The sequence below is a fragment of the Callithrix jacchus genome, chromosome 15 (genome assembly GCF_049354715.1).
Source record: "Callithrix jacchus isolate 240 chromosome 15, calJac240_pri, whole genome shotgun sequence".
Taxonomy (NCBI): Eukaryota; Metazoa; Chordata; class Mammalia; order Primates; family Cebidae; genus Callithrix; species Callithrix jacchus.
The window spans coordinates 16,034,902-16,051,341 of NC_133516.1; the positions used below are offsets into that span (position 1 = coordinate 16,034,902).

General features: G+C 43.3%; 1 protein-coding gene across 39 annotated transcripts in view; it reads left to right on the forward strand.

Moving 5' to 3' along the window:
* The window catches only part of ST6GAL1 (ST6 beta-galactoside alpha-2,6-sialyltransferase 1), a 156,567-nt gene extending 149,467 nt beyond the window's left edge, over positions 1–7,100 (forward strand). For all 39 annotated transcript variants that reach the window (XM_078350448.1, XM_078350449.1, XM_078350451.1 and 36 more), the window contains one exon: positions 3,917–7,100. In XM_078350448.1, the coding sequence (XP_078206574.1) occupies positions 3,917–4,158 (242 nt within the window). In that variant the 3' untranslated portion in view covers positions 4,159–7,100. The remainder of the gene's footprint in view (positions 1–3,916) is intronic.
* Positions 7,101–16,440: the final 9,340 nt, after the last annotated feature.

A 16,440-nucleotide genomic window follows, 5' to 3' on the forward strand; every position in this document is an offset into this window, starting at 1 on the left:
AAGAACCTCTTCAAGGAGATCTACAAACCACTGCTCAACCAAATAAGAGAGGACACAAACAGATGGAGAAACATTCCATGCTCATGGTTCGAAGAATCAATATCGTGAAAATGGCCATACTGCCCAAAGTAATTTACAGATTCAACACTATCCCCATCAAGCTACCAATGACCTTCTTCACAAAACTGGAGAAAACCACCTTAAACTTCATATGAAACCAAAAGAGAGCCTGTATTGCCAAGTCAATTCTAAGCAGAAAGAACAAAGCTGGAGGCATCACACTACCAGACTTCAAACTATACTACAAGGCTACAGTAATCAAAACAGCATGGTACTGATACCAAAACAGAGATATAGACCAATGGAACAGAACAGAGGCCTTAAAGGCAACACCACACATCTAGAACCATCTGATCTTTGACAAATCTGACAAAAATAAGCAATGGGGAAAGGATTCCCTGTTTAATAAGTAGTATTGGGGAAACTGGCTAGCCATGTGCAGAAAGCAGAAACTGGACCCCTTCCTGACACCTTACCCTAAAGTTAACTCCAGATGGATTAAAGACTTAAACATAAGACCTAATACCATAAAAACCCTAGAAGAAAATCTATGCAATATCATTCAGGACATAGGATTAGTCAAGGACTTCATGACCAAAACACCAAAAGCATTGGCAACAAAAGCCAAAATAGACAAATGGGACCTAATCAAACTCCAGAGCTCTGTACAGCAAATGAAATAGTCATTAGGGTGAATCGGCAACCAACAGAATGGGAAAAAATTTTTGCAATCTACCCATCTTACAAAGGGCTAATATCCAGAATCTACAAAAACTAAAACAGATTTATAAGAAAAAAACAAACAAGCCCATTCAAAAGTGGGCGAAGGATATGAACAGACACTTTACAAAAGAAGATATACATGAGGCCAACAAACATATAAAAAAATGCTCAGCATCAGTGGTAATTAGAGAAATGCAAATCAAAACTACATTAAGATACCATCTCATGCCATTTAGAATGGGGATCAGTAAAAAATCTGGAGACAACAGATGCTGCAGAGGATGTGGAGAAATCGCAACACTTTTACACTGTTGGTGGGAGTGTAAATTAGTTCAACCATTGTGGAAGACAGTGTGGTGATTCCTCAAGGACCTAGAAATAGAAATTTCATTTGACCTAGCAATCCTATTACTGGGTATATATCCAAAGGACTATAAATCTTTCTACTATAAGGACACATGCACATGAATGTTCATTGCAGCACTGTTTACAATAGCAAAGACTTGGAACCAACCAAAATTTCCATCGATGATAGACTGGACAGGGAAAATATGGCACATATACACCATGGAATACTATGCAGCCATAAAAAACAATGAGTTCGTGTCCCTTGTAGGGACATGGATGAACCTGGAAACTATCATTCTCAGCAAACTGACACAAGAACAGAAAATCAAACACTGCATGTTCTCACTCATTGGTGGGTTTTGAACAATGAGAACACATGGACACAGGGAGGGGAGCATGACACACTGGGGTCATGCACATGCGGAAATAGGGGAGGGACATTGGGGGGCTGGGGCATTGGGGAGAGAGAGCATGGGGAGAAATGCCCCATACAGGTGATGGGGAGGAAGGCAGCAAATCACACTGCCATGTGTTTACCTATGCAACAATCTTGCATGTTCTTCACATGTACCCCACAACCTAAAACAAAACAAAAAAACAATTAAAACAAAACAAAAAAAGGATCAGTAACAGTGCTGTGCAGAGTTTATTGGAACAATGCTGGCCAGTGGTCCTCTTCTTGGATTTTCTCCACACCTCATGGTCTGTCTGCTCTTCCCCTCTTTTCTCCTTGAATTGAGCTGGACCACTAAGCAATTTTTAATGAGGCTCTAGGATCTGCATAAGCAGAAGTTAACCACCCCGCCCTCTCCCTCAACACGCAGTGGGCCCCTTTTCCACTGAATGGCTGTTTTGAAAAAAAACTCTTTGAGTTTCTCAATGAACTTAACTGGTAGCTACCATCTCCAGCAGCCTGTGGGGGTTCCTTTAGGGCAGCCTTACTGTCAGGGGTTGGATTGTGGGAACAGTTTCAATGACACAATCAGAATGTGAGAGTGTAAGAGGTTTTTATTACTTACAGATTCTCAAGCTGGGCAGGGTGATCAGAGAGGGGCAGACAGCAGTTCTCTGTCCAGAGGCTCATGGTAGCAAAAGCAATGTAGGCATGAAGGGGAGGGCTTCCCCTGTTTAAGGGTCACCTAGGGTGGCGTGTCCTAATTTCACCAGGTACTTTAAATAGCAGGTTGGCTCAAAGCTGGATTTAAAACAGGGGGCTCCATGGAGGGACTTCTGTCTACATTAGTCAGCCTTGGCTGGACCTAGGCATCAAGCAACTACGATTTCTCCATTACTTCAGTCAATGGCCCCAGCCACTCACCACTGTGTCACTTGTCTGCCTACCTCCCCTACTAGACTGCAGGCTCCTTTGGGGTGGGAACTATTGTGTCTTCTCTTTGAGTCTAACATGGGATAGCCCTTTGGTAAATGTTCCCTGAGTAAGTGAATAAATATGTGTTTAATATGAGAGGCACTCCTTTATAGAGAGATTGGGGTTCTTAACCATATCACATCTCCTTCATACCTTTTTCTTTCACTTTTGGTTGGGTACATTTGGGGCTCTTCTTGGAGCCCTGTTGAGCAGGAGTCATTGGCATTTTGGGAGACACAGCTTCCCACTGCCCTGTCCTGTTACCTTTACCACCAGTCCTCCCCTTTGCCCATCTTCATGGCCACTGCCCCTTCCACATCCCACAGCAGTGCTTCTGGGAGGTTTACTTGTCTTCTCCTGTGGGAAGTGCTCCTTCTCATAATCCCAGGAGCACTTCTGCGCCTTAATCATTTAGTTGCAGAGCTTTCTTTTCTCTCCCATTCAACCAGCAGCAGCCAGAGGGCAGAGGCAAGGTTTATCTCATCTCTAATTCTTTTGGAACAAAGTTGCTGCTGGCAGTTTTGCTTTCAGTAAGAACTACCCTATTATAAAGATTCCATATTTATGGTATACAAAGGGGGTTTTAGAAACATGATCTTATTTAATCTTAACAGTGACCTGTGCAGTAGGAGCACTGGGTGGATCATTCCCTTGGAACAGATGAAGAATCTGAGGCCCAAAGAGGGGATGTGTCCTGCCTAAGATGACTCAGCCAGTTGGGGACAAGCATGGTGGCAGCATGAGTCTTCTGCTTCCTGCTAGAGCCTGAATCCCAGAGTTCTGCACAGCCTCCCTGAAGAGCACCAACATCTTAGGCTCTAATTGCTCTGCCTGAATGAGTAGAGTCCATCAGTACAGACTGTGGAGTGCTCTTGTTCCAGTTGTCCTTTCTCCCAGCTAAGGGAAGAAAAGTCTTCTCTCCCCAACACTGTTTCATGCAAGTGCTATAAGGAATAGTCTGCTCCCAAATTGCATCATCCAAGAGGCTCTCCAGGATGTCACAGTGCTAGAAAGTGCTAATTATATATGATGGCACTGTCTCCTCAATCAGCTCAGTAACCTTGTCCTCTTTCTTCAAATAAATTATTCCATGGATACATTCATTGGCTGATTGATGGAGTAATTTAATCTACTAGCATTTCGGGAGGCTCTGTTATTCACCAGGCCCTGGCCTAGGTGCTGGGGATTCAAAGGTACATAACGCTCATACAGCCCTGCATCCTAAGGAACACTGCTGGGCTTGGCTTGTTGAAACTTGGATTGGGAATCACAGACATAAATAAAAATTCCAGAGGGGAACCTCTCCATATTCGGGGTTATGAGCTTCTGGACCCTGGGCAGAGCTCTGGCATTTTGGCATTTTGGGAGACAATGCTGGGGCTGTCGGGCATGACTCACCTCTGCTCCCCTCTCCAGGTATCATCATTATGATGACATTGTGTGACCAGGTGGATATTTACGAGTTCCTTCCATCAAAGCGCAGGACCGACGTGTGCTACTACTACCAGAAGTTCTTTGATACTGCTTGCACGATGGGCGCCTACCACCCGCTGCTCTATGAGAAGAATTTGGTGAAGCATCTCAACAAGGGCACAGATGAGGATATCTACCTGTTTGGAAAGACCACACTGCCTGGCTTCCGGACCATTCACTGCTAAGCACAGCCTTCTCACTCTTCTCCATCAGGCACTGAATGGATGGTCTTTGGCCACCTCAGCCTGGGAAGACCATTTACCTGAACAATTCCAGCCTGCTCCTTTTACTCTAGGGGCCTCTGTCAGCAAGAGCACTGGGGCTTCAGGAGCCTGTGATCAAGAAATCAGGTCCAGCCTTCCCTGTGGCCAGTTTATGAGCCCAGAGCCTCCTCCCACACACATGCACACATACCTAGCATTCTTTCCAGACAGCATCCCCCCCACCTTCCACCGTGGTAGATGCAAAGTCTACCTCTCCCATCAGGGATGCCAAAGCTGGGCTTCATTTTTCCCAACAGAATTATGCCATTCTCACAGACTAATGCTCTATATTGCTTGAAATCTGCATCTAAATATTGATTTCATGTTTTAAAGAAATTCTCCCAAATTACAATTGTGCCCAATGCAGGGTGGCTCTGGGGGGCAGGTAGGTGGTACAGGGGATTGGAAACATGCTCAACTCCTTCAGAACAAAGTTGCTCCCAAGGTCCATGCCCCTGGAACATGTTCCTATCACTCTGGCTGGTTGGGCTGGTCCTTAGACTGGGTGCTTGTGAGCAAAGTGTCTTGACTAGTCCTCTTTCTCTCCATGTAGAGATGGAAGCTACGGAAGGATACAGTCTCTGTCCTCAAGTTGCTCCCGTTCAGTGAGAGAGACAGACATCTGAACAGGCAGGTAGGATTCAGTGTGCTCAGCGCACTGGGGACTGGTAGAGAGATGAGCTTGCTCTCTGAGCACCCAGGAGGGCCACACACTTACACTGTGTTTGTGGATCAGAGAAGACCTTGTAATACCAGGGGCATTCAAATGAGTCTTAGAGGGAGAGAAGAAGCTTGGCAAGCAGATTACATCTGAGTCATTTGAGTTGTGTTTTTTTCTTCCCATATTTACTCTCTAAGATCTACCTAAACTTAGAGACTCAAGAAATTTTTTTGAGGAAACCTCCTACCCACGTCTGAGGTAACAAAATGCAGCCTCACGACAGATACCAGGTAATCCAGATCCCCAAAACCTGATTTCTTCAGGCTCGGCCGGGCCTGACCCTATCCTACCAGCTGGGTTTGCACACCATACTCCCACTCTTCCTTTTTAATACCTACCCCCAAATCTCCTCCTAACCACCATCTGTTTTTTTTTTTCCTTTTCAAATCATCTTCCCCTCCCAAATTTCTTTTAAGCATTTTTTTTTTGCTTTAAAAGCATTGTGACCCCAATTTATTTGAGCTCATGGGCCTTTGCATGTCTCTCAGGGAGTAGTGGTGTGGCTCCCCAGACTTATGTCACCCTCAGAGGTCAGAACCCTGGAGATTGTAACTGATTCTCATCAGGTGTGAGAAATGTGATATCAGATTGCAATGCCCTGCACTACTTCTTTGCAAGAAAGCAACATCAGGGGATCTGGGCAGAGGCTGGCCCACTGAGGTTTGCAAACATGCTCTCCAGATGGTTTTCCTAAGTCCCCTCTCCCTGATAGGAAATCATACTGGACCCATGCAGTCTCTGGTGTGGAGCAGTTAAAAGACTTGCACAAAATCACCAAGTCATACTGTAGAGCCAGGATTCCTACACCCAGGCCTCTGGACTCTCAAGTCTGGCCCCATGTGCTCAAGGGGATCTAATGTTTGGGCTCCACACCAACCATCTTGGAGCTGGGATCCTCACTTACTACCAAACCCTCAGCTTATATAGCTAGAAAGGCCTTGATTTTCGAATTGATGCTCCCCTACTGACTAGCTATGCCACTCTGGGCAAATGCTCTTTCTTGAGCCTCTGTTTTCACATTTGTAAAGTGGGGATGATGATCCTATCTCACAGTGCTGTGGTGAGGGTGACAGGAAAGCACCTGTCCTGGCTCTGCACCTGGCACATAGTAGGTGCTCAGTACATGCAGGTTTCCTTCCTGCCTTCAGTAGGGACCTGCTCTGTGTTCACACCTGAGCTGCATGCACCCTGCTGTGACTGAGGCTAGCGGGGAAGAGGTCCTGTCCTCAGGGAATTAACTGTCATATTGGGAGATAACAACAACCCTCCTTGGAACACCCAAGAAACCATGCAAAGCAGTGGACAGCACAGAACATGCCCCTCCTCCTCGCTGCCCGCAGCTCCAGTCTGACTCTGCTTAGGATGGGCAGAGCACGTGGGCTGCTTCACTGCTGTATAGGACAAGTCCTTTACCCCTCTCTGGGCCCGTGAACTCCTGGCTTGGTTTATGTTCTCATATGACATGCTGATTTTAATCTTCGAATCATGACCACTGAGTGCCGAGGAGGTACCATTCTGACAGCTGGACATCCATGTTGGTGTGGAGACTGAGATGACACTGGGTAGAATCTAGTTTTTAATTATTAATATGAAGGATTGAATTAATTTAAATATAATTCTGAAGTCTACAGAACTTTTAGTTCTGTGCTATCTATATGTGGACACTTTGGTAAAATGCAGATTTGAGATGGATGTTATTGATGGTCTGGTGAGATGTTTCATATTTTTGACAGTTAATTTAAAAATTATGACTGAATGCTTCCTCTGTCTATGGGATTCTGTCTTCTTTGATAGCCATTTATTCATCTGCATCATGGGGCCCTCTCTAATCCTTCCACCAATCAAATAAGCTATTGCTATTGGTTTAGAGTTGAGACATCAGTCTCAGAAACCTCTGAAACATGCCTAAGCTAATTCTGAATTACACAAGGATTATGTCAAATTTTAAAATAAATGTGTGTGTGTGTTTTTAAAGCTGTTTCTCTCTTCTTACTTGCTAAGGGAACACCTGCTGATTGCCAAATTTTGTCTCCAAAGAGGACACAACTGAGATCCTGAACCCCCCCAATCCTTAGCCACTAGTCCTCTAGCCTTAGACTTATACTTCTGTACTCCAGGAAAATAAATGTGTACTTTATTGAAAGAATCACCTCTTTGAAATATTACTGATTTTGGTGGTGGGTTTTTTTTTTTTTTTTTGCTTTTTCTTGGATTCACATAACTAACCGGTTGCATCAAAGGAGGGATGGAGTTGGGCAGAAAGCAATATAAGGAAGATCCTTCCCTTGGTTTCCAAAACTCTAAATTCCTTAAATGAATGATGTCTTAAAAGGAAAGCTAAAATGTCGGGACACAAATCCTCAGGAGGAGGAGCATGAGTTAAGGGAGAGAGGACAATTCTTTTCTCCTGTGAACTGCCCATCCCCTTGTTACAGGTTGACTTGTGTCCCCCGCAAGATTCAGATGTCGGAAGTCCTAACCTCCAGTACCACAAAATAATGACCTTATTTGTAATTAGTTAAGATGAGGTCATATTGGAATAGGTTAGGCCCCTATTCCAGTATGGCTGGTGTCCTTTAGAAATGTGGAAATTTGGAAGCAGACATATATACAGGGAGAATGCCATGAAGGCTGAAATCACAGATAGCACTCACCTGCAACCTCCACTCCCACCCCATTAGTAGGGTTCTCCCCACTGACAAAGCCTGACTCTCAGTGTCTTAGATACTGTTCTTAGAGAGGGCTTCATGCCCTGGCAGTGTGCTGAACCTGTACCAGTGCCTGGCCTCTAGAGCCCTGAGCAAGATGAGGAGAAGGGACACACAGGACTCGGAGAGTGCCATCTCCTCCCTAGTCCCAGATCCTCCTCTGGGTGCTTGGTTTCCACTTCCTTTGTGACTCCCTGTGCAGCCCTCAGGGATGTGTTGTAAGGATGTGATGGAGAGTGCACTGTGACTCTAATGGCACCTTCCCCTCTCACTTGGGGCAGGAACACTGGCTCAGGAAACTCATACTATGGGATGGGATAATGTAATCAGCTCAGGAGAGAGGCAAAGGCCTTCTCAGTACTCCTGAAATCCCACTGTCCAAAGCATTGGTGTCTCCATCCAGATGTTCTCAGGATGAATTAGAAAACAAGTTTATAATGGGAAGAATTATTCTCTTTGGTCTGTTTAATGTGACTACACGTTAAACAGCCACCATGTGCCTGACACTGGGAACAGGATGAAAACCCACAGCACCTGCCTTTCAAAGAAATGGAGGGCTAAAAGAATGGGCCTGCCCTGCCTGTGGATAGGTATTGTCATGCTAATGTGAGATTAGTGATGTTATTTTCTGGAAAGCTAAGCCTGGATAACACTGCTATTGTTAAACACACATTCATAACTGCTTAGGAGAAAAATAGTGTGTGCAAATGCCAAATACAGAGACATGATAATACAAGGTAAGGTAAAACAATGATGTTATAGAGGAAACATTTATTTTAACATGGAGATTTGGGGAGTCTTGAGGATGGGCAGTGTCAAAAGAACACAAAATTTTAAAAAGAGAAAAAGAACCATGTTCTACATCCTAAGATCCCAAGGTAATTTCTACCAGCAGTTTCCAGTTCTACTTTAAAATACAATATTTTTATACAAATGAGAACACATCCTTTTTATTTAAAAAATACATCATAAAAATGATTCTGGATCATTAAGGAACTTTTCAAAAATAGGCTTTGTAATGGTCGACTGATATTCTATCATAAGGATGTGTTATAATTTTCACACAACTTGTTCCTAGAGGTGGGCATGCAGCTTATTTACATTTGTTTTCTCCAAAATAACCAAATATATAAGCACATGTTCTCATCTCTGATTGTATCCTGAGGTGGGAAATAGGTTTAAGGGGTGGGATGAGTACTATTTTCCCCTCAGGAAATGTGGCTGGGAGACTCAGAATCATATTAGGGGAACTTCTGGAACAGTCTTAGAGAACTGGAAAAAGACCAGGTAATAAATTGATGGCAGATATTTCAAGATAGCTGAATAGGAACAGCTCTGGAGTGCAGTTCCCAGCAAGAAGAATACAAAAGGTGAGTGATCACTGCATTTCCAAATGAGTTTTTACTGTCCGCAGACCAGGAGATTCTTGAGCTGAAAAGTGCCATGAGTTTCCAGCATGGCTGTTTCAGCCAGTACTACGGTTCTCTGCACAAACACTTGCACAAATCCAGGTGGCCATTTCAACAGGTGCCTGGAATACCTGGGATACAGAGCTGCCCATTCAACTGAAGAAAAGGGGGCTGAAACAGGGAGTCAGGTGATCTGGCTCAGTGGGTCCCACCACCTACAAAGTCCAGCAATCTGAAATGCTCTGGATTGAGAGTTTTGCAGCAAGTGCAGCTGGACCCGGGACAGTCCAGCTCAGTGTGGGGGTGAGCGTCAGCCATTACCGAGGCAGTCCACTACTACAGAGGCATTTCACCATTACTGAGGCAGTCCGCCATTACTGAGGCAGTCCACCATTACTGAGGCAGACCACCATTACTGAGACACTTCTAACAGGAAGTTCACAAAACAGCTGGGCAAAGCATACAGCAGCTCAGTAACGCCTCTGCTGGCTGACTGTGGCTAGACTACCACCGTGCTGGCAGGGCATCTGAAAAAAGGCAGCAGTACATCAGGAACTTTTAAATAAAGCCCCACCTTCCTAGGACAGAGCACCTGGGGCAAAAGGTGTTTAGGAATTCCACAGCAGCAGACTTAAACGTATCTGCCCAGAAGCTCTGAATGGAACAATGGAGCTCCCAGCTCAGCATTTGAGCTGAGACATACTGTCTCCTTAAGCAGCTCTCTGACCCCTATGTATCCAAAGAGACACCTCATAAAGGAGAGCTCAGGCTGACATCTGGCGGGTACCCTTCTGGGACAAAGATAACAGAATAAGAAACTGGCAGCAACCCTTACTGTTCTGCAGCCCCTTTGGGTGATCCCCAGGAAAGCAGGGTCTGGAGTGGACCTACACCAGGCCTACAGCAGAGAGGCCTGATGGTTAGAAGGAAAACTAAAAAACAGAAATAACTTCAACATCCACAAAAAGGACATCCACTCAGAGACCCCATCCAAAAGTCACCAATGACAAAGACCACAGGTAATATGGGAAGAAACCAGGACAAAAAGGATGAAAACATCAAAAGCTAGAATGCCTCCTCCTCCAAGGGATCACAACTCCACACCAGGAAGGGAACAAAGCTGGATGGAGAATGAGTCTAATGAATTGACAGAAACAGGCTTCAGAAAGTGGGTAATAACAAACCTCTCTGAGCTAAAAGAACATGTTCTAACCCAATGCAAAGAAACTAAGAATCCTGAAAAAAGGTTAGATGAAATGTTAACAAGAATAAACAGCTTAGAGAAGAATACAAATGAACTGATGGAGCTGAAAAACACAAGAGAACTTTGCAAAGCATACACAAGTTTGAATAGCTGAATCAACCAAGCAGAAGAAAGGATGTCAGAGATTGATGATCCAATCAATGAAATAAATGAGAAGGCAAGACTACAGAAAAAAGAGCAAAAAGAAATGAACAAAGCCTCCAAGAAATATGGGATTATGTGAAATGACCTAATCTACATTTGATAGGTGTACCTGAATGTGAGGGAGAGAATGAATTCAAGATGGAAAACAGTCTTCAGGGTATTATCCAGGAAAACTTCCCCAACCTAGCAAGGCAGGCCAATATTCAAGTCCAGGAAATACAGAGAACACCACAAAGATATTCCTATTCCTCAACAAGAGCAACCAAAAGGTACATAATAGTCAGATTCACTGGGGTTGAAATGAAGGGAAAAAATGCTAAGAGCAGCCAGAGAGAAAGGTTGGGTTACCCACAAAGGGAAACCCATCAGACTCACAGCAGATCTCTTGGCAGAAACCCTACAAGCCAGAAGGGAGTGCGGGCCAATATTCAACATCCTTAAAGAAAAGAACTATCAACCTAGAATTTCATATCCAGCCAAACTAAGCTTCATAAGTGAAGGAGAAATAAAATCCTTTATGAATATGGAATTGCTGAGAAATTTCATCACCACCAGGCCTGGCTTACAAGAGCTCCTGAAAGAAGCACTAAACATAGAAAGGAACACCAGTACCAGCCAATCCAAAAGCACACCAAATGGTAAACACCATCGACACAATGAAGAAACTGCATCAACTAACAGGCAAGACAACCAGCTAGCATCAAAATGGCAGGATCAAATATACACATAACAATATTAACCTTAAATGTAAATGGGCTAAATGCCCCAGTCAAAAGACACAGACTGGCAAGTTGGATAAAAAGTAAAAAACCATCAGTGTGCTGTATTCAGGAAACCCATCTCACATGCAAGGACACACATAGGCTTAAAATAAAGGGATGGAGGAAGATTTACCAAGCAAATGGAGAGAGCAAAAAAAAAGCAGGAGTTGCAATCCTAGTCACTGATAAAATAGACTTTAAACCAACAAAGATCAAAAGAGACAAAGAAGGGCATTACATAATGGTAAAAGGATCAATGCAACAGGAAGAGCTAACTATCCTAAATATATATGCACCCAATACAGGAACACTCAGATACATAAAGCAAGTTCTTAATGACTACAAAGAGACTTAGACTCCCACACAATAATAGTGGGAGACTTCAACACTCCACTGTCAATATTAGACAGATCAATGAGGCAGAAAATTAACAGGGATATCCAGGACTTGAACTCAGACCTGAATGAAGCAAACCTAATAGACATCTACAGAACTCTCCACCCCAAATCCACAGAGTATACATTCTTCTCAGTATTGCATCACACCTACTCTAAAATTGACCACATAATTGGAAGTAAATCACTCCTCAGCAAATGCAAAAGAACGGAAATCATAACAAACAGTCTCTCAGACCACAGTGCAATCAAATTAGAATTTAGGATTAAGAAACTAACTCAGAATTGCACAGCTTCATGGAAATTGAACAACTGGCTCTTGAATGTTGAATGGATAAAAAATGAAATGAAGGCAGAAATAAAGATGTTCTTTGAAACCAACAAGAATGAAGACACAACATACCAGAATCTCTGGGACACATTTAAAGCAGTGTCTAGAGGGAAATTTATAGCAATAAATGCCCAAATGAAAAACAAGGAAAGATCTAAAATCAGTACCCTGTCATCAAAATTAAAAGAGCTAGAGAAGCAAGATTAAAAAAACTCAAAAGCTAGCAGAAGACAAGAAAAAACTAAGATCAAAGCAGAACTGAAGGAGATATAGACACAAAAAACTTTTCAAAAAATCAATTAATCTAGGAGCTGATTTTTTTAAAAGATCAACAAAATAGATAGGCTAGCCAGATTAATAAAAAAGAAAAAAGAGGCCAGTATCGAAGATGGCCATTTAGGAACAGCTCAGGATTGCAGCTCCCAGTGAAAACACAGAGGGTGAGTGGATGCCGCATTTCCAGATGGATCTTTATTGCCCACAGACCAGGAGATTCCCAGGCAGAGGAGCCCCACGGGTCACCAGCACAGCTGTTTTGGCCAGCGTGGCTGTTTGCCAGCAACCTGGCATGGTGGTACAACCTGTGTGTTTTGTCCCCATACAAAATACACTGGTCAGGTTGCCCTTTTAAGCTGGCAATTGGAGCTCCAGGAAGGCAGATTCGCCCACTCATCTGATTAAACAGGGGACTGAAACAGGGAGTCAGGCCAGGAGATTCCTGGGCAAAAAAGCACCATGAATCTCAGTGCCGCTGTTTCAGCTGGCGCAGTGGGTCACTGCACGGGAAATCACACAGATCCCGGGGCCTTTTCAGCAGGTGACTGGAACACTTGGGAGAGAGTCAACTGTTCAACTTAAAAAAAAAAAAAGGCTCTGAGGCAGGGAGCCAGGTGATCAGGCTCGGTGGGTCCCACCCCCACAAAAACAAACAAAAAAACAGCAATTGAAAATGCTCAGGGTTGAGAGTTTCATGGCAAGCACAGCTGAACCCAGGATGGTCCAGCTCTGTGGGGGAGGGGCATCCGCCATTACCGAGGCACTCCACCCCTACGGAGGTAGTATGCCATTGCTGAGGCAGCCTGCTGTTGCTGAGGCAACCCACCATAACAGAGAGAGTCTGCCATTACAGAGGCGGGCCACCATTGCCGAGGCAGTTCTAACCACACCCATATAAACAGGACTGCAGGGAAGTTCACACAGCAACAGGGCAGAGCCCACAGCAGCTCAACAAAGCCTCTGCAAGCAGGCAGTTACTACGCTGCCTCCTTGCTGGGCAGGGCAGTCTGAAAACAAAAGGCAGCAGCACAACGGAAACTCATAAATAAAGCCGTAACTCCCTGGGACAGAGCACCTGGGGGAAAAAAGGGGTTTATGAGTTCTGCTGCAGCACATTTAAACGTACCTGCCTAGCAGCTCTGAACAACAGGGCTTACAGCTCAGCACTTGAGCTCCTATAAAGGACAGACTGTCTCCTCAAGCAGCTCCCTGACCCCCATATATCCAAAGAGTCACCTCACAAAGGACTGATCAGACTGACATTTGGCAGGCATCATTCTAGAACAAAGATAGCAGAAGAAGAAACTGGTAGCACCCCAACTGTTCTGCAGCTGCTGCAGGTGATCCCCAGGCAAGCAGGGCCTGGAGTGCACCTCAGCAGTCCTACAGCAGAGGGGTCAGACTGTTAGAAGGAAAACTAAGAAACAGAAATAACTTCATCATCAACAATCTGAATCAATGTCCACTCAGAGACACAATCTGAAAATCAGCAACTACAAAGACGACAGGTGGATAAATCCACAAAGATGGGAAGAAATCAGCGCAAAATGGAGGAAAACACCTGAAACTGGAATACCTCTCCTCCTTCAAGGGATCACAACTCCTCACCAGCAAGGGAACAAGGCTGGATGGAGAATGAGTGTGATGAAATGTCGGAATCAGACTTCAGAAGGTGGGTAATGAGAAACTTCCGTGAGCTAAAAGAACATGTTCTAACTCAATGCAAAGAAACTAAGAACCTTGAAAAAAGATTTGACAAAATGATAACAAGAATGGACAACTTAGAGAGGAATATAAGTGAATTGATGGAGCTAAAAAACACAACACGAGAACTTCGTGAAACATGCACAAGTTTCAACAGCCAAATTGATCAAGCAGAAGAAAAAATATCAGAGGTCGAAGATCAACTCAATGAAATAAAACAAGAAGGCAAGATTAGAGAAAAAAATGCAAAAAGGAATGAACAAAATCTCTAAGAAATATGGGACTATGTGAAAAGACCTAATCTATATTTGATAGGTGTACCTGAATGTGATGAAGAGAATGAATCCAAGCTGGAAAATACTCTTCAGGACATTATCCAGGAAAACTTCCCAACCTAGCAAGGCAGGCCACTATTCAATTCCAGGAAATACAGAGAACACCACAGAGATATTCCTGAAGAAGAGCAACCCCAAGGCACATAATCGTCAGATTCACCAGGGCTGAAATGAAGGAGAAAATGCTAAGGGCAGCCAGAGAAAAAGGTCGGATTACCCACAAAGGGAAGCCCATCAGACTCACAGCAGATCTCTTGGCAGAAACCCTTCAAGCCAGAAGAGAGTGGGGGCCGATATGCAACATCCTTAAAGAAAAGAACTTTCAGCCCGGAATTTCATATCCAGCCAAACTAAGTTTCATAAGTGAAGGAAAAATAAAATCCTTTGTGAACAAGCAAGTACTGAGAGATTCTGTCACCACCAGGCCTGCTTTACAAGAGCTCCTAAAAGAGGCACTACACATAGAAAGGAACAACCAGTACCAGCCACTCCAAAAACATACCAAATGGTAAAGAGCATCAACAAAATGAAGAATCTGCATCAACTAACATGCAAAACAGCCAGCTAGTATCAAAATGGCAGTATCAAATTCACACATAACATTAACCCTAAATGTAAATGGGCGAAATGCACCAATTAAAAGACACAGACTGGCAAATTGGATAAAAAGCCAAAACCCATTGGTATGCTGTATCCAGGAAACCCATCTCACATGCATGGATACACAAAGGCTCAAAATAAAGTGATGGAGGAAGATTTACCAAGCAAATGGAGAGCAAAAAAAAGCAGGAGTTGTAATTCTCGTCTCTGATAAAATAGACTTTAAAGCAACAAAGATCAAAAAAGACAAAGATGGATATTACATAATGGTAAAAGGATCGATACAACAGGAAGAGCTAACGATCCTAAATATATACAGACCCAAATGCAGGAGCATGCAGATACATAAGGCAAGTTCTTAATGACTTACAAAGAGACTTAGACTCCCACACAATAACAGTGGGAGACTTTAACACTCCACTGTCAATATTAGACAGATCAACCAGACAGAAAATTAACAAGAATATCCAGAACTTGAACTCAGACCTGGAACAAGCAAACCTGATAGACATGTACAGAACTGTCCACCCCAAATCCACAGAATATACATTTTTCACAGCACCACATCACACCTACTCTAAAATTGACCACATAATTGGAAGTAAATCACTCCTCAGCAAATGCAAAAGAATGGAAATCATAACAAACAGTCTCTCAGACCACAGTGCAATCAAGTTAGAACTCAGAATTCAGAAACTAACTCAGAACCACAGAGCGTCATGGAAACTGAACAACTGGCTCTTGAATGTTGACTGGATAAACAATGAAATGAAGGCAGAAATAAAGAAGTTCTTCGAAACCAATGAGAATGAAGACAGAACATACCAGAATCTCTGGGACACATTTAAAGCAGTCTCTAGAGGAAAATATATAGCAATAAATGCCCACATAAGAAGAAAGGAGAGATCCAAAATTGACATCCTATCATCAAAATTAAAAGGGCTAGAGGAGCAAGATAAAAAAAAACTCAAAACCTAGCAGACGACAAGAAATAACTAAGATCAGAGCAGAACTGAAGGAGATAGAGACACAAAAACCCTTCAAAAAAAATCAATAAATCCAGGAGCTGGATTTTTGAAAAGATCAACAAAACAGACAGACCACTACCCAGATTAATAAAAAAGAAAAAGAGAATAACCAAATAGATGCAATAAAAAATGATAAAGGGGATATCACCACAGATTTCACAGAAATTCAAACCATCATCAGAGAATATTACAAACAACTCTATGCACGTAAACTAGTAAACCTGGAAAAAATGGATAAATTCCTGGACACTTGCCTCCTCCTAAACCAGGAAGAAGTTGAAACCCTGAATAGACCAATAACAAGATCTGAAGTTGAGGCAGCAATTAAGAGCCTACCACCCAAAAAAAAGCCCAGGTCCAGACGGGTTCACAGCCGAATTCTATCAGACAGACAAAGAGGAACTCTTATGATTCCTTCTGAAACTATTCCAAATAATCCAAAAAGTGAGAATCCTTCTCAAATCATTTTATGAGACCAACATTATCCTAATACCAAAACCCGGCAGAGACTCAACAAGAAAAGAAAAC